General features: G+C 40.4%; 1 protein-coding gene across 4 annotated transcripts in view; it reads left to right on the top strand.

Annotated features, from left to right (window-relative positions):
* Vps53 (VPS53 subunit of GARP complex) overlaps positions 1 to 16,191 on the top strand; it is a 145,043-nt gene that overhangs the window by 110,983 nt on the left and 17,869 nt on the right. For all 4 annotated transcript variants that reach the window (XM_027924437.2, XM_071603931.1, XM_071603932.1 and 1 more), the window contains 2 exons: positions 10,354 to 10,502; positions 15,489 to 15,558. In XM_027924437.2, coding sequence (XP_027780238.1) covers positions 10,354 to 10,502; positions 15,489 to 15,558 — 219 coding nt within the window. The remainder of the gene's footprint in view (positions 1 to 10,353; positions 10,503 to 15,488; positions 15,559 to 16,191) is intronic.

Below are 16,191 nucleotides of genomic sequence, written 5' to 3'. Positions count from 1 at the left end.
TGACAGCAAGACAAAAATTCTGATCAAGCTGCAAACTTTTATTGTTCACACAGGGGTATTTATATGCTGGGGATGGGGAAGCTCTCTAATCAACAACTGCTGGATGTGGGTGGTAAAACTGCCAGGTGCAAGATGTCTGATGATCCTGATAACCGCAGGATGTTCCAGGGAGATAGGTAGCTGCAGGATGCCTCCCAGGCAGGATGTCTCCCAGGGGGCTGTCAGGCTAATATTTGAAGGAGAATTTCCTTCTAGTCCCTGACAGGACATTGGAATTATTTTCACTTTTTTAATGTTTACAAATAATGATATCAACTTTGGATGAACATGTTTTCAGTTTTCTTAAGTATATGCCTAGGTGTGGAACTGCTGAGTCATGCGATAACTTTATATTTAACATTTTGAGGAACTGCCAGATTGTTTTCCAAAGTGACTGGGCTATCCACCAGTAAAGTATGGGGATTCTGATTTTTCCACATCTTTGGCAACATTTATTCCCCCCCCCCTTTTTTTTTTTTTAATTTTGGCCATTCTTTGTGAGTGTGATAGATATCTCATTTTGTTTTCAGTTGGCGGTTCCCTGGTAACTAAAACATCTTTACATGTGCTTATTGGCAATTTGCATATCCTCTTTCAATTAAATCTTTTTTTCTCATTGTAAAACTGAGGGGTTTTTTTGTTTGTTTTGTTTTAAACTGAGTTTTATTTCTATTGTTGAGTTGTAAAATTTCTTTTTATAGTCTGGCTATTGGATCCTTTAGCAGATATCTGATTTGTAAATATTTCCTCCTATTCTGTGTGTTGTCTGTTGTTAATGTCCTTTAATGTTGCTGAATACTTTATTTATTAATTTTTTTGAGGTGTTGGGAATTCAATCAAGGGCCTTGTGCATGCTAGGCAAGTGCTCTACCACTGTCCTATAGCATCACCCCTTTTATTTATTTATTTTTTTAAATTTTGAGATAGTGTTTCAATTGACTGGTCTCAAACTTGTGATCATCCTGCCTTAGCTTCCTGAGTAGCTTGTGTTGCCAGTGTGCACCACCTGGTGTTTGTGTATGTTTGGAGGTGGGGGACTTAAACACCATTACCTAATCCAAAATCACAAATATTTACCTGGTGTTTTCTTCTAAGAATTTTATAGTCTTAGCTCTTACATTTAGGTTTTCAATCTGTTTTGAGTTAATTTTTGTATATGGTGTGAGGTAAGGGTTCAACTTTTTTGTTTTACATGTGGATATCCAGCTTTCTCAGTACCATTTGCTCAAAAGATTATACTTCCCCCATTGGATGGACTTGACTAGCTAACCATAGTTGTAGGGGTTTCTCTCTGGACTCTCAGTTCTATTCATTTATTGATATGTTTGTGCTTATGCCAGTACCGCACTGTTTTGATTATTATTGCCTTGTAATAATCTTTGAAATCAGGAATGATAAGTCCTCCAACTTTGTTCTTTTTCAATATTGTTTTGGTAACTCTGGGTCTCTTGCAATGTCACCATTTCTTGTCACACCAAAGTCATTCCTGTTTCACTCTGAAGATATCACAACCCTTACACTATCTCTCTGTTATACAATTATTTTCATATCCTGTCTTTGCTATTAAACTTTGAATAACTTGAGGATTTTGTTTTATTCCTTTTGGATGTCGATGGCATAGCACAGTATTTGCTTTATAGCAACACTCTCTGAATGACTTCTTCCTGAAGACAGGAAGAAGAAAGAACTAAGGACCATGGACACCCATTTGACAAAAATAGTGACAAAGTGAAACAGGTAATTACTGAGCAGATGGAGATGGATAGAGCCAGTAAAATGAACATCTGTAGGTATGGCTTTGTCATAAACTCCTTGAAATCTTTAGGCACATATCAAGTGAAGGTGATGTGATATTCCTCAGTATACTTAAGTAGCATCTTCAGCAAGTGGCTTCCTAGAGCTGATTGAAGAAAGGTCAGAATTAGGAATGCTAATTAACTCCTATAGGTGAGGGCTGGAGCCCTGCTGCTAGACAAGGAGAGAAAATTTCAGGGTGGGCAAGTTTGGCTGAAACCATATGGAGGAGCAGCCTTAAACTGGCCAAGATCAAGTGGAGGAATCAAGATACGGTAGTAGTTTGGTGGTCCCTCTGAAACTAACTTTGAGGTCACAGTAGTCACTGATAAGTTATGAAAATTACCTTTCAGACAACTTGTTTTCCCCATATTATTTCCTTAGATGAGCTTTATGAGATGATAAGTTGCTCTTTGTTGAGCACTTACCAGGAAGCAGACACCCAAGTGCCTATGTTATTTAATTCTATTGATAAACTTAGAAGGTAGCTGTGTTACTTCTCCCTTTCACAGAGTGCACTGAAACACAGAGAAGTTAAGTCATTTATCCAAGATTTCTTAGCTAGCAAATCCAGGATTCAATCTCATGTCTGTCCATTCAGACTCCTGTCTGTCCCATGCCTCACATACAGAGAGAGAACAAGTCCTTCTGGCAAATGTGGCAACCTTCACAAAATCAGCTTTCATAACTTGCCTAAAGTAGAAGAGTGGTAAGACAGCTTGGGCCTAGTGCTGCTAGCTTCACATGAGAATTCATGCATCCTTGATTTTGAGCTCTCTAGGTGTTCACAGTGATCGTGTTAGGTATCAGTCTTCAGCTTTTCTTGATATCCCATGGATATGTATTTTTCTTGTATACATGACTTTCCTATGGGGGAGAAAATGTATTGAGTAACCAATGCAAGTATTCCTGCCGGCTTTGTGTATTGCCTCTGAAAATTAATGAACTGTCCTTCTGATACATTTGTCTGTTTCTTTCTTCTATCTCTGTCTCTTTCTCATATTATGCCAAATCATGTAGATTATAGTAGTGAAGCCAGAAATAAAGCCAAGTGTCCTGATTCTTGAGAAAGTGGTTGTTTGGAGTGTTGTGGTTTAAATATAAAGAGTTTGGTTCCTTAGACATAAATTCTGCAAATTCTTAGGAGTTAATATATCTGGATATAGCCTTAAAAAGTAGGAATTTTTTTTTTTTTTTATCTATGACCTCCTTAAAAGGGACCATTGTTCCCATGGTCCTCTCTTTACTGTGTCCTTTTTACGAGGGCTTCTTACTAGGTTGAAAGAATCTAAATCTCTGTCCAAAATCAAACCCACTGAGCTTTTTCTCATTAATTGTAATTTTAGAAAACAACAGTAACAACAGAAAGAAACAGAATAAATTAAATTTCCTTACAGTCTGGCATGTAATTTCTATTAGGTTTCAGGATTGTGAACATGTACTAATTTAGGAAGCTGTTACTATCCACCACAGACATTTTGAAATAGCTAGAACAGTCTTCAAATCTGTTTTCATTTTCTGTCATTAAAATGCAGGTCTATTTCAGAAGGCCCACAGAACACCATGGATAAGGAGTCTTTACATTCACTTTCCATGTAATCAGGATACATCTTTCTTATTTCATAAAAAATATTTTTACTATGATAAAAGCAAATCACCTTCATTCTAGAAAGTGCAGGTATTTTGAAAAAGAAGAATATTTAAACCTCCTGTAATTCCAATTGACAGTTATATTTTTCAGACTTTTGTTTTATGCAGACACATTTAAAAATAAAAATAAGCTCATATGGGCTGGGGATGTGGCTCAAGTGGTAGCGCGCTCGCCTGGCATGCGTGCGGCCCAGGTTTGATCCTCAGCACCACATACAAACAAAGATGTTGTGTCCGCCGAAAACTGAAAAATAAATGTTAAAAATTCTCTCTTTAAAAAAAAAAAAGTTCATTATTTTCATTGTTTTATACCTATTTTTCTCTGCTAATGGTTTTAATAGCTCTCTATATCATTTAATCCAGAGTTATATTTTCAGTGGTTGCATAGTGTCCCACAGTACAAAATATTTACTGTGAAAATCATACCAATAGCTAACATTTATCATGGAATTAATATGTGTGAGGCACTGTATTAACAGCATTCTATGGATTATTTTTTAATAATTGATTATAAATATTATCATCATTGCAATTTTATAGATGAGAAAGCTAAGACTTAGAGAGATTAGGTAACTTGCTCATGTCACACACTTAGAAGTGTCACACACATAGTCAAGTCTGCATTTCTTCATCCCAAATACTGCTGTTTCCCTTAAAATGTGTTTGATCTGGGGCCACTAGCATGCATGAGGCAGTGAGTTCCATCCCCTGAGGCCCATTATGCAAAAAAATAAAAATAAAAACAAAAACAAAAATGTATTTAATCTATTTGCTCTTCATGGCTATTTATTTACAGGTTTTCACATTTATAGTCTGATGGTGAGCAGTCTCGTGCATATGTAATTTTCTTTTCTGAATATTCATAACTATTAACTTCAAATCCATTGCCCTAGAGGGAATTGCAGAGATCAAAGCTTATGTGATGAATGCTAAGATTTTTTATAGATATTTTCAAATTGTTTTAAGAAAGGTTGTATGAAATCACCTTCCCATTGGCCCAGCAGTGGATAGAAATTTATACAGACAAAACACATATATATCTTCTTACACCCTTGGTTACTTCAGTTTCTCTTTGGGATCATCTTAATTTTTCCCCCTGGGAGTTAGGGAACATGTATCCCTGAGCAAAGAGGGGAAACAAGTAATTCCTTCTTCCTCCTCTGCATGATCATCATCACCATTATTCTCACCTGTAATCCTACACTATTGTTCCTCACCCTCATTCTGCATGCAGATTTTGCTTGTCCCAGTTCCCCCAGCTAATGTCAGGTTCATGTAGGGTGGTAGCTGTTCTTTTGAAGAGTAACAACATAAAATGGAAAGAACATGGACTTTGGGGTTTGGCAAACCAGTATCCTGACCTCAGTCTTACTAACTTGCCTCATTAGACAAGTCCCCAATGTCTGCCATTCTGTTTTACCATCTGTACAGCAGGAGTAAAAATACCCCCTTCATTATAAGTAGTAAGTTCATGTGAAAGTGTCAGCCTCTGTGTCTGGTACATAGTAGGTGGTCATAAATATTCCTTCTCTTCTTTGTTGCCCACACAGTTCTTGGTCCAGTGGTGTGTATGCAGAAGGTACCTATAACTATCACAAATGTTTACTGTCAGAGTAAAAGTAGTCCAAACAAGAGTTAAAGAGAGAGTGTGTGCATGTGTGCTTGAGTAAAGTCCCTGGCTTGGGACCCACAGCTCACTCAGCAGCCTAAACCACAGCACTAGACCCCAGTTGCCTGAAATGTTCCCAAGTCCAAATGTCTTGAGACTGTGCTCTGTATCTCTCTAATTCAGTGATCAAAATTAATAGGTGGGAATTTAAATTTTCATTTGAAGGAAATTCGTTTCTCAGGAAATCTCTTTCCAAGCTTTATATAGCAATAGAAAAAAAACAAGATCCATAGTAAGCTAGTTGTGTTGTCTGATCCATGGATTAGTCAGAGTTCTCTGCTACAGTGGGCTCTCTGGGGAATAGTGATTATCTCCCAGGCTTCCCTGGGAAGTGTCAGCATGAACCACACACTAAAGGCAGCAGAAATAGATCCCTGGAGATGCTCTGGGCTCCACTTCTCTCCCTGTGGTTAAATATGGGGTCCTGAAAGCTTCCACTAATACTATCTTGGTTTCCTTGCATCTTTGGTACTACTTTTTTATAAACTGTTTCTGATTGTTTTTACAGTACCAGTTGAACACAATGTGGTATTCAACCCCATTCCGTCCCACCACCACCCTCTAAACAAAAAGCACAAATGGAAAATTTTTAAATTGTAGAGGGGTAACTTTTAAATGTCCGAAATCTTAATTATTCTTGTAGCTTTTCATGATGTTTGTTCTCCAACGCAAGCTGCAAAATAAATAAATAAAATTTAAAATCATGAATCCACTTGACTTTTGCTAATAGATCTTTCGGATGAGATCTTTGCTTGATGTCTGTATATTTCTTTAGCTTCTCCTTGAGAAACAGAGCTTACCCTAAACTAAGTCCCAGTTAAATGCTTTTGTTTGTTGTTTGTTTAGTTAGTTAGATAGTTTTTGACAATTGTCTAACAAGAATCCTAACATAGTGCTTGGGCTTTAGACAGACCTGGTTGTCTCAACTCTTTTACTAGCTACATGACTTTGATGAAGTTACTTAATCTCTTTGAGTTTTTTTTTTTTTTTTCATTTCCTCATCTATGAGATTATTGTGAGAACTGAGTGAGACCATGTGTGAATGGTAACTGAACTGATGTATATACAGTGCCTGGCAAAGACATATGCATGGTGGTAGATCATAACATGGGTTTCTTTGTCGATTTGAGTTAGAACTCAACCCTTAAGTCATCTGGGATGACTGAGGGCAAACATCAACCTTTGAAGTAATGGCTGGACAGAATCACTACTAACTGTATTTTGCACATTTCTAAAAATAAAGGTAATATCAACTTTCATTGTTTGTTAGCACATTAAATCATTTTCTTACTTCACTAACCTAGCTTAAATTTAAAATCATGAGGGGCTGGAGTTGTGGCTCAGTGATAGAGCACTTGCCTGGCACGTATCAGGCACTGGGTTCAATCATTAGCACCACATAAAAATAAATAAATAAAACTTAAAATCATGAATCCACTTGACTTTTGCTAATACTTTTTTAAAAAATATATTTATTTTTTAGTTGTAGTTGGACACAATACCTTCATTTTATTTATTCATTTTTATGTGGTGCTGAGGATCAAACTCAGGGCTGCACACATGCAAGGCGAGTGCTGTACCGCTGAGCCACAATCCGAGCCCCTAATACTTTTTTTAACTTGACCAATGGAGCCAGATATCTTCACATATATTCCAAATGTGGCCACGTACTGTCTTCATCAGTGGTTATCAAGAGGAATTAAATGGGGCACAGGCAAACTAACCAGTGGGAACATGAAGAAATCCCACATCCCATGCTTTGTCCTGCTTCAGAGCTGCTTTGTAGCCAACGACAGAGTATGTCTCCACCTCCTTTTATGGTCTTCTTCTATGAGTGGAAAACTGTAATGTTTAGATAATTATTTATAAGCTATTTTGAGATAAAAATATGCAGTGGTGCCAACATGGAATGCAGTAGTCATTTCTGTGGAAGAGCTTCATGTTGACTGGGGACATCAAGCCCTGTTCAGTTCTGTGTTTACCCAGTGCATTCTACTCCAAGTCTTGCTGCAAAGCTTGGGAAAAGAACATGAAGTATAGACTTAATAGCACCTGTCCTGGCCTCACCCTATGAGCTCATTGACAGTCACCTAGGATGCTCATTGTTTAGAAGGGTCAAATCTTTAATATCAAAAGGAAAAAGAACCTCTCAAGGTAAAAGATAATGAGGAAAACATAACTAGAGCAGTCAAATATAAGAGCAGTTCATTTTAGAGCTTTCTACTGCTTTTCCATTGTTTATTTCTGTTTTTCCCCCAGTAAAAATTCTTCCTTTTCCTGCAGGGTTTGGTGGCAGACACTTGTATTCCCAGCTACTTAGGAGGCTGAGACAGGAAAATCACTTGTTCCCAGAAGTCCAAGGTTAGCCTAGGCAACATAACAAGACCTGACTTAAAAGAAAACAAAAAGAAAGAATTTCCTTTTCCTGTCTGGAGCTGGCTGTGAAGCCTTGCATAGGCTCTTGGTGTCTCTGGGCTTTTTTTCCCCCTTACCCCACTTCCACAAAGGTTTTGGAGATTGAACCCAGGGCCTCACCACTAAGCTACACCCCAGCCCTGGGTCTTGTTTTCTCATCTGTGAAATGAAGATGGAGCTCCTTTCCTTCTTTTCTATGGTTCTGTGCTTACACATATCCAAAGGTCTTAGAATCTCAGTAACTGCTGACCTGAAGAAACATTAGGACAGAACAGAGTCCTTTGAGCTTCCCAGGGCTGGGGAATCATCCACATACAATAGGATTCTTTTAAACAAGTTCTCTCGGTATTGAATTTTTCCTTTCCCCAAGAGCTCTATAAAAATAGTGTTTTCTTGCCAGAGACATCAAGGCTCAGAACTACTGGCCTCCTCCTGTGAACAGCCTATGGTTTGTTTTTGGCTTGGGATCTTTTTAACAGACAGTCCAGCTCCACTGAGAGGCTGACTCAGCAGGACTTCTCCAGCACGTTCCTGCTCTTGTCAGGATCCCAGTGCCCGGTCCCTGCCAGCTGGGGCAGGCTGGGAACCAATGATACCCTATTCCCCCCCCACACCCTGTGTGTCCCAAGGGGAAAGAGACCCTGCAGTGGTGCTTCTGTTTTCCAGACATGACTCCTAATTCTCCTTAGGGTGTCAGAACTTGAGCTCATTTTTGTTCATGGCCAAAGACTATCATCTCCCCAAAACCTGTCAACCACGTAGTCCCCGAGGCTCTTTCCTTCCTTGTTCCGCATATCACTGACTTATCCTCTGATCTGCCTTTAGTGTTTGCCAGAGATCCTCTTTCCCTTTATTGAAATCCCATCATAATCCCAAAGGCTTTAGGAATGTAAGATTCTATATGCACACCTTTAAAATGTTTTTATTGTGGAAAATTTCAGATGTATTCAAAAGTAAAGAAAACAATATAATGAACCCCGTGTACCTGTCACCCAGCTTCACTAATCATGTTTCATCTGCACCTGCAGCCCCCTCCCCTGGCCCCAGATTGCTTTGTGTGTTTTATTTTTATTTAGTTTTTAGGACATGGATATCTTTGAGGGCCATTGTTCAGCTAGCCATGGCATGTGGTGGAGGAGCCAGAGAACAGAGTCCTCAATCAAGTGGTTTTTATCTTTGTGATCTAGGACCATGTTAGTTCAACAACAACCAGAACTGAGTTTGAGTCCCCTAGGCCAGTCTTTTGAACGGGCTGCACCCAAGGGTCAGGTGGGTGGGGCAGCCATTGGAGGGAGAAAAAGAAGCATTATGTCAAGAAATGTCAGGCAAAATTCCTAAATTTTATCAGGGCATGGTGACATATGCCTGTAATCCAGCAACCTGGGAGACTGAAGCAGGAGAATCATAAATTCAATCATAAATTAAAATCATAAATTTTACTAATTTGGCAACTTAGTAAGACCCTCTCTCAAAATAAAAAAGAAAAAATGCTGAGGATGTAACTCAGTGGCAAAGTGTCCCTGGTTTAAATCCGTACCACCCCAGCGCCCCCCACACACACAGTAAAAAAAATTCCTAAATTTTTAAAATAAGCTTATACCATACACCATCCCTTTCTTCCTATTACCCAAGATATGGTTAAGAGGAAATTAACTTTTTTGGAAGGCGATCACATTCAGTTACTAGACTTGTCTCACCCTGAGGAGGTGAGGGAGGTTGAGCTGATTTTGGAGGAGACTCCTCCAGTGCTTGACAATTGGATGACACAACGATAGTGAATGTGAAATGTCCGCTGAATACCTTAACTGTTGAACCATTGTTAGGTGGCCTTTGCAACAAAAGACACACTGATGTTAGGCTGCAGAGGGTCTGGGAAGCCTAAAATGGTACAGGTGGTTCCAGAGCCAGAGGATGTGGCCTGAGTCTGCAGATTGGACTGGAATAGGGACACAATAACCTGAAGAAATATAGTCAGAGGTGAGGCACTGTAATAGTCAGCTTTTCATTGCTGTATCAGAATACCTGAGAAAATCAATTTAAAGGAGGGAAGATTTATTTTGGCTCCTGGTTTCAGTTCATGACTGACCAGCTCCATTGTTTCTGGGCCTGTGTGAGGCACAACATCATGGTACAAGCAGCTGGTGGAGCAAAGCTGCTCACCTCATTGTGGCCAGGAAGCAAAGAGAGAGCAACCCCAGGTTATTTTGAAGTAAATATCACATGTTGTAGCAACTTTAGTGTTCTTTTTAAAGAATCCCAAACTCCTCCCAATTTACTCATGGGAAAGGTGTAAGTTAATCCTCTTTCAGATTTGACTGCATTAGCCCTGCCACCTATGATACCTCATGCCACATCTACTTGGAAGTAGATGTCTCTCCCCTTTTTTCCCACAGTCCTGATTGGTGGAACAGTTGACAGAGAACAGGTTACTGTGTCCCTGTTCCAGTCCAATCGGCTCTCCTAATGAGGTTCCTCTTACAAGATAGCAATTTAGATGGGAAAGGAAGGCTATTTGAAGCATTCTGGGGACCACTAGAAGAAAAGTGCCTGAGTCCCATTTCCCTGTCAAGGATAAGGTGGACCTGCTTGTCTTTACTCATGATTAGTCTCTATGTTATAGACTGAGAAAAAAATTCCCCAAGACAAAGGGGGCTAATTCCTGTAATAATAATGACCAAATTTCCACTCTGTCTCTTCCTTTTCCTGTTAACAGGTAACACTCTTTTTTTTTTTTTTTTTCCTCTCTGAAGGGTCTAAAGCCTGGTCTTGTCCTGTCTCTATTTCAGATGCAGTGGCAGAATGTGGAACATGTTGGTGACCAGAGCCCCTATGTCACTTCTGTCATTCTTCACATTAAGCAGAATGTCCCCATCATCCGTGACAACCTGGCTTCCACACGGAAATACTTCACTCAATTCTGCATCAAATTTGCAAAGTAAGTCCTGGAGCATTCTCATCACTGAGTTGTTCTTATTGTTTTGCTTTGTTTTTTTTATTTTTTAAATAAAATTTTAAATCGACTTTACATTTCAGAGCAGTTTTAGGTTCATAGCATAATTGAGCAGATTTCCCATGTACCCCTTGGCCCATACGCATACTGTCCTCCAATATCAACATCCCCTCAGAGGGATACATTTGCTGGGGTTGATGAACCTACACTGATGCATTATCACCCAAAATATATGGTTTCCTTGGGTTCATTCTTGGTGTTTGTACTGTCTATGGGTCTGGACAGATATCTGATGATGTGTACCCACTGCTATAGTATGATACTCAATGGGGTTCTTTTAGTGCCATACAAACCCAACATGCTCACAGTCCTGGTGTCCCTACCATCCAACTGTAATTCGTTCTGGTACCTGCAGGCAAATTGATATCAATCTGTACCCACAGGGATCATAATAATAAAACCAAGTCTGCTACTTAAGTTTATATATACAGTAGCAGTAATACAATCATCAGCCACATCAAGGCAAACAAAAATGAGTTGGGAGACCCTGTTATTTTGAACTGTGTGGACATAACCACCCCTTGCCCAACTGGAGATAATTAAACTTAGTCTCAGTGATCACATGTGCTTTTTGTCTCTCTCATATAAACTTTTTTAAGGGTAGGAACTACCAATTCTGTTTCTTTTGAGTCTTCTCTTTCTTCTCCTCCATAGTATTTATTACTGTAGCTGCTAAGACTTATCCACTTTTGGATGTCCTTGTGTCCAAGGAAGGTACTAGAAATTGGGAAGAGCAAGTCAGGGAACTCCATAGCCAAGGTAGATGGAATGAACAGTAAGCTACATGTGTTCCTATCACATCCCTGTGTGTGGCCATTTCTGGCTTGAGTTTTGAAGCAAGAAAATAATTTGGTCCTTTGCCAATCAGCATCTGGCTGTAGCACTGTCTCCTGTGAGACCAGGCAGTGTACAGGGCCAGTGTCTCCTCTGACCAAATATCAAACAAACATTCTGGCAAACTTCTCAGGGAAGGGCTTCAGAAAGGTCAGCCCTGTCCAAGCTACTGTATTTGGATTGTTCTCATCTAGGTCCCAACTGGTGGTTCAGGACTCCAAGTTTATGTCTTCCCCAGATCTCTCCCAGTGTGTATTCAATTAAGGCTTTCCCTCTCTGACACAAATAAATCCCTAAGGAGCAACAATAATGGAGTGGCTTGTAGAGTTAACTTTAATTTCTACCTTGTCAAGAAAGGATCGAGTGGACTCTCCAGGGAAGCATTAATGTTTGCAGTATGGCAGGTGAACTAAGAGTTGACGTTCCCTTCACTCTCTGGATGCTCATTAATGTGCATTAAAAGTATTGCTGATTTATCACATTGTGACATTCCCCATAAGTACTGGTAGAAGTTTCTCTGTAAAAATTTACTGCAACTAGAAATCTCCTTCATGGTCACCCAGAGGTCTGATTGAGCTTACATTAGATGAATAAGGAGTCAGTTGCTTAGCTAGCCCAAGCAGAGGCCTCACATTCTCTCAAAGCCCTCAGAGCCCTTTAGTGTTATTACTAAGCTCATATTGAGTGAACTGGGAATAGGATGCCCATCTCACACATCTGGAAAAGCTCAGCCTGTGATCTAGGCTATATTTCTATTTTAATCCATGGTACCTTCCATTCTGGTAAACCGTAACCTTACTGTAGAAACCTCAGTTTTAGGATTGTGAAGGGACCTTTCCCCAGACAAAGGCAATAGCCACCATTATCTGTATGGCATGGAGAAGCAGTTAAACTTGGAGTCCTGAACCACCAGTTGGGACCTAGATGAGAACAATACAAATACAATTACCCATCACATTGCTGGGACCTCTTCCCCAAAGACGTGTGTTGAGTCCCTGTTTCCCTAGTCCAAGCCCTGTAGACTAGTGCTTAGAGCCAGTTCAAGGACACAGCCACAACTTACTCTAGTGGGAAGTAACAAGTTATACACTGTATATACAGTTGTGATTAGTCATGAATTCAACCTCATGTTGCTTGTTTGGCTCTGGTTTACAGCACTTCCAATTCCTTCTAAATAGTTCCTGTTCATACCCATCCTGACCTGTTAGGCCTTTCCCCAGGTCCGACCCCTGGACTTCAAATTTCTTTCCCCTAACTCCCTTTGCTACCCACCAACGCGAAACCATCAGTAGATCCTTTGTCTCCATTTGGTATCTATAGGGACAGTCTTTCCTGTTTAGACATCATAGTCACTCCCTGGTTGAAACCACAGTTTGAATCACAGGTGACTTTCCTCCTCCTAAGCTGATTCTCCTCTATTCAGGACTGGAGATAAAAAGACAAATCTCTTTTTAAAAATTTTTTACTTGTTCTTTTTAGTTAAACATGACAATAGAATGTATTTTGACATATTATACATACAGGAGTATAACTTCCCATTCTTGTGAAGACAAATCTTTTAACAGTGGTTGGGTACAGTTTTGATCAGTCATGAATTCAACCTCACATTAACTTGTTTGACTCTAGTTTATAAGACTTCCAGTCCCTCCCAAATAGTCCCCAGTAAACTTCCTGGCAAAGTGCTGGTACCGAGCTGACATTCAAAAAGTGGTCGCTGCTGGGCTGGGATTGTGGCTCAGCAGTAGAGCGCTTGCCTAGTGTAGCCGGGACCTGGGTTCGATCCTCAGCACCACATAAAAATAAAAGCCTTGAGTTGTGTCCATCTACACCTAAAAAAAAAAAAAAAAAAAATAGTCACTGCTACCGTTATTAAAACATTTATTATTTATTCAATGTGCATTTACTTGAGCATTTCCTTTGTCCTAGATACTGGGTTAAGTGATCTGACTTAACAGACACTACCCCTGCCTCCACTTGCCTTAACAGTCAAGGGAATAGACATAAACAAATAAGTGTAATAAAGTAGGTAAGATATTAGAGGCCTGAGGACTCTTGAGAGTATGGTGGAGGTGACTGAGAAAAGGCTCCATAGAAGAGACATCCTTGAGCAAGGTCAGAGGGTCGTGTGAGTGCTGACCCCAAGGCTCACAAAGAGCATTCCAGGCAGAGGGGACAGTGTAAGCAAAGGCACAAAGGTATTAGCAGCCCACAGAATTGTAGGATCTGCAAATAGCTCAACCAGGTTGAAGTATGAGGTGCCAGGGTTCAGCATGATGTGGCTGGGGACAGAAAATCCAGAATCAAGGTTGTGACCAGGCACTAGAGTAGTGCCTATAGTCCCAGCTACTCAAGGCATTGAGGCAAGAGGATCAATTAAGCCTAGGAATTGGCGTCTGGCCTAGGCAACATGGAAAGACCCTGTCTCAAAAAAAAAAAAAAAACCTGAATCAAGGAATGTCTTGTTTGCAGCCATTGTAAGAGTTTTGGTAACAGGTGACTTAAAAAGATGAGGATGAAGGCAGGGAGACCAGGTGGGAAATAATTGGAAGAGCTCGGGACTCAGGAGGTTGAGGTAGGAAGGTGGCAAGTTTGAGGCCAGCCTCAGCAACTTAGTGAGACTCTGTCTCAAAATAAAAAGTAAAATAATAATAATAATAATAATAAAGTCTGGGGACATAACTCAGAGGTAAAGTTCCCCTGGGTTCAATCCCCAGCACCAAAAAAGAAAGAAAAAGAAGGAATGAAAGAAGGAAGGAAGGATGGAAGGAAGGGCTCCGTTGCTCAGATGACAGGACAGTTGGGGAGGAGATCAACAGGGGTGAATCTGGGAGTTCAGGGGAAGAATTGGTAACTGATTGGATGTTGGGGTTGAGGTGGGAAATAGTTTGGGGAACTCTCAGTTCCTGACTTGGCAACCAGGTGGAGTCGCCAACTCATTGCAGTCACTGAGCCTGGAGGCCAGTGTGAGGCTAGTCTGGAGGAGGTTAGTTATCGCATTAAGATGTCCAGGAAGTCATTACTGTTAGAGTGAGTACAGTGTAAGGAAAAGATGCAGAGAGACTGAAGACAAAGGAGGGCTCAGGCCTGGGAGCAGCTTTGGAAGAGTGAGAAGATAGGTACTAGCCAGCCTTTATCTTTACCTACAAATCCTGCTTTATTTCCAGCCTTCCTTTTGTGGTCCAGAGTCCTATGACACTTCCTGGTCACCTCACTTTGGATCTTGTCTTGATTATAGGCATGTATATTCTACTCTTAAATCTATTAGGTATACCTGGCCTGGGATTCTGGGAAAACTACATTGGTGGATATTTTGTTTTTTGTTTTTGTTTGTTTTGTGCATGTGTGTGTGTGTGTGTGTGTGTGTGTTTCTGGGTGTGGAACCCAGGTCCTTGCACATGCTGGCAAGCACTTTACCAGTGAGTTACATTCTAGCCCTCATATATGTTCCATTCTTAAATCTGTTAGGGTGTTTATATCTACTAGTTTCAGAAGCCCTAATTCAAACTGGTTTAAATGGTAGGTGAGTTTTTTATTTCATTTAACTACAAGTCCTGAGATAGGACAGATCTGAGAGGTGGTTTATTCTGCTATCTTTGGATCTGGCATCATCTTCAGAATGGTGGTAGACTGGAAGCTATAGACATCACATCCAAATGCAACAGTGCCCCCCCACCTTGCAGTAAAGTCCTTCCCCCTCCCAGGACACATAGCAGTCACCAAGAGAATGCCATGCTCTGACTGGCTGAGGCTAATTAGAATCCTCCGTAGGAGGATTTATGGGGTATAGCTTAGTAGTTTTCAGCATATACGTGGACCTGGATTTCATCCCCAGCACCACACACATAGACACAAAAATCACCAATATAGTTTAAGATCAAGTTTTTCTAGACCCTAAATAAAACCAGGGTCTAGGTGAGAAATAAAAGGAAGGCAGGGGATGCTGATAGGTAGCAATAGTATCTACCTTGATTCTCAGTTTTCTTATGGAAGGGTAAAGCCTTTGAAGAAAGTTTCTGCATTTCTTTACTGGAGAGAGCATATGCCTAATTTATCACTTCTTTTTTTTTTTTTCCACAGCTCCTTCATTCCCAAATTCATCACCCACCTCTTCAAGTGCAAGCCAATTAGCATGGTGGGAGCAGAACAGGTGAGGTGAACTTTATATTGGACTGTTGCCTTAGAGCTTTTGTCATGGATCCAGTACATATCTTAGGACAGATCTACTCTGGAGAAATAAAATGACTGAAAGTGTTTTTGGAGTGTGAAAGGGTCATGGCTCTAGATTAAATAGTCAGAGAAGGTTTCTACAAGGACTGATGCTTGAGAAAACACTTCAAGCAGAGGGAGAAGCAAGGCCTCTGATTGGTTTGAACCCACAGTGACTGGACTAAGACCCTTATGAGAGAGAGGCTTATCTGTTCGATACTGAGCAACTCGGATCACCTCCCCTAAGAATCTTCATGACTAGCTTCCCCCTGCTTGCTTGAATTTTATACAAACTAAGGCTCCTCTTAGTTTGTCCCCTTGGCACTGATGGATTGGCTTATGTGCTACAGCACAGCTACCTCTTTTCAGCTGCTACCTAGTCAGACCATCTGAAATAGGCAATTTGAGTTCAATAAGCAGTTTAAGCTGCTTTTAAAAGAAAAACCAAAAATCGCAAAGAGCTGGGGATGGGCTAGGGATATGGTTCAATCGTAGAGGCATATGAGTGGCCGTAGGCTCCTCCCCAGCACCACAAAGGGTGGTAAAGCATTCCTGGGTTTAATCTCCAACACTA

The sequence above is a fragment of the Marmota flaviventris genome, chromosome 17 (assembly GCF_047511675.1).
Source record: "Marmota flaviventris isolate mMarFla1 chromosome 17, mMarFla1.hap1, whole genome shotgun sequence".
NCBI classification, from domain to species: Eukaryota; Metazoa; Chordata; class Mammalia; order Rodentia; family Sciuridae; genus Marmota; species Marmota flaviventris.
Note: the sequence above shows the minus strand (reverse complement) of the source record. Positions and strands in the feature narration are given on the sequence as shown.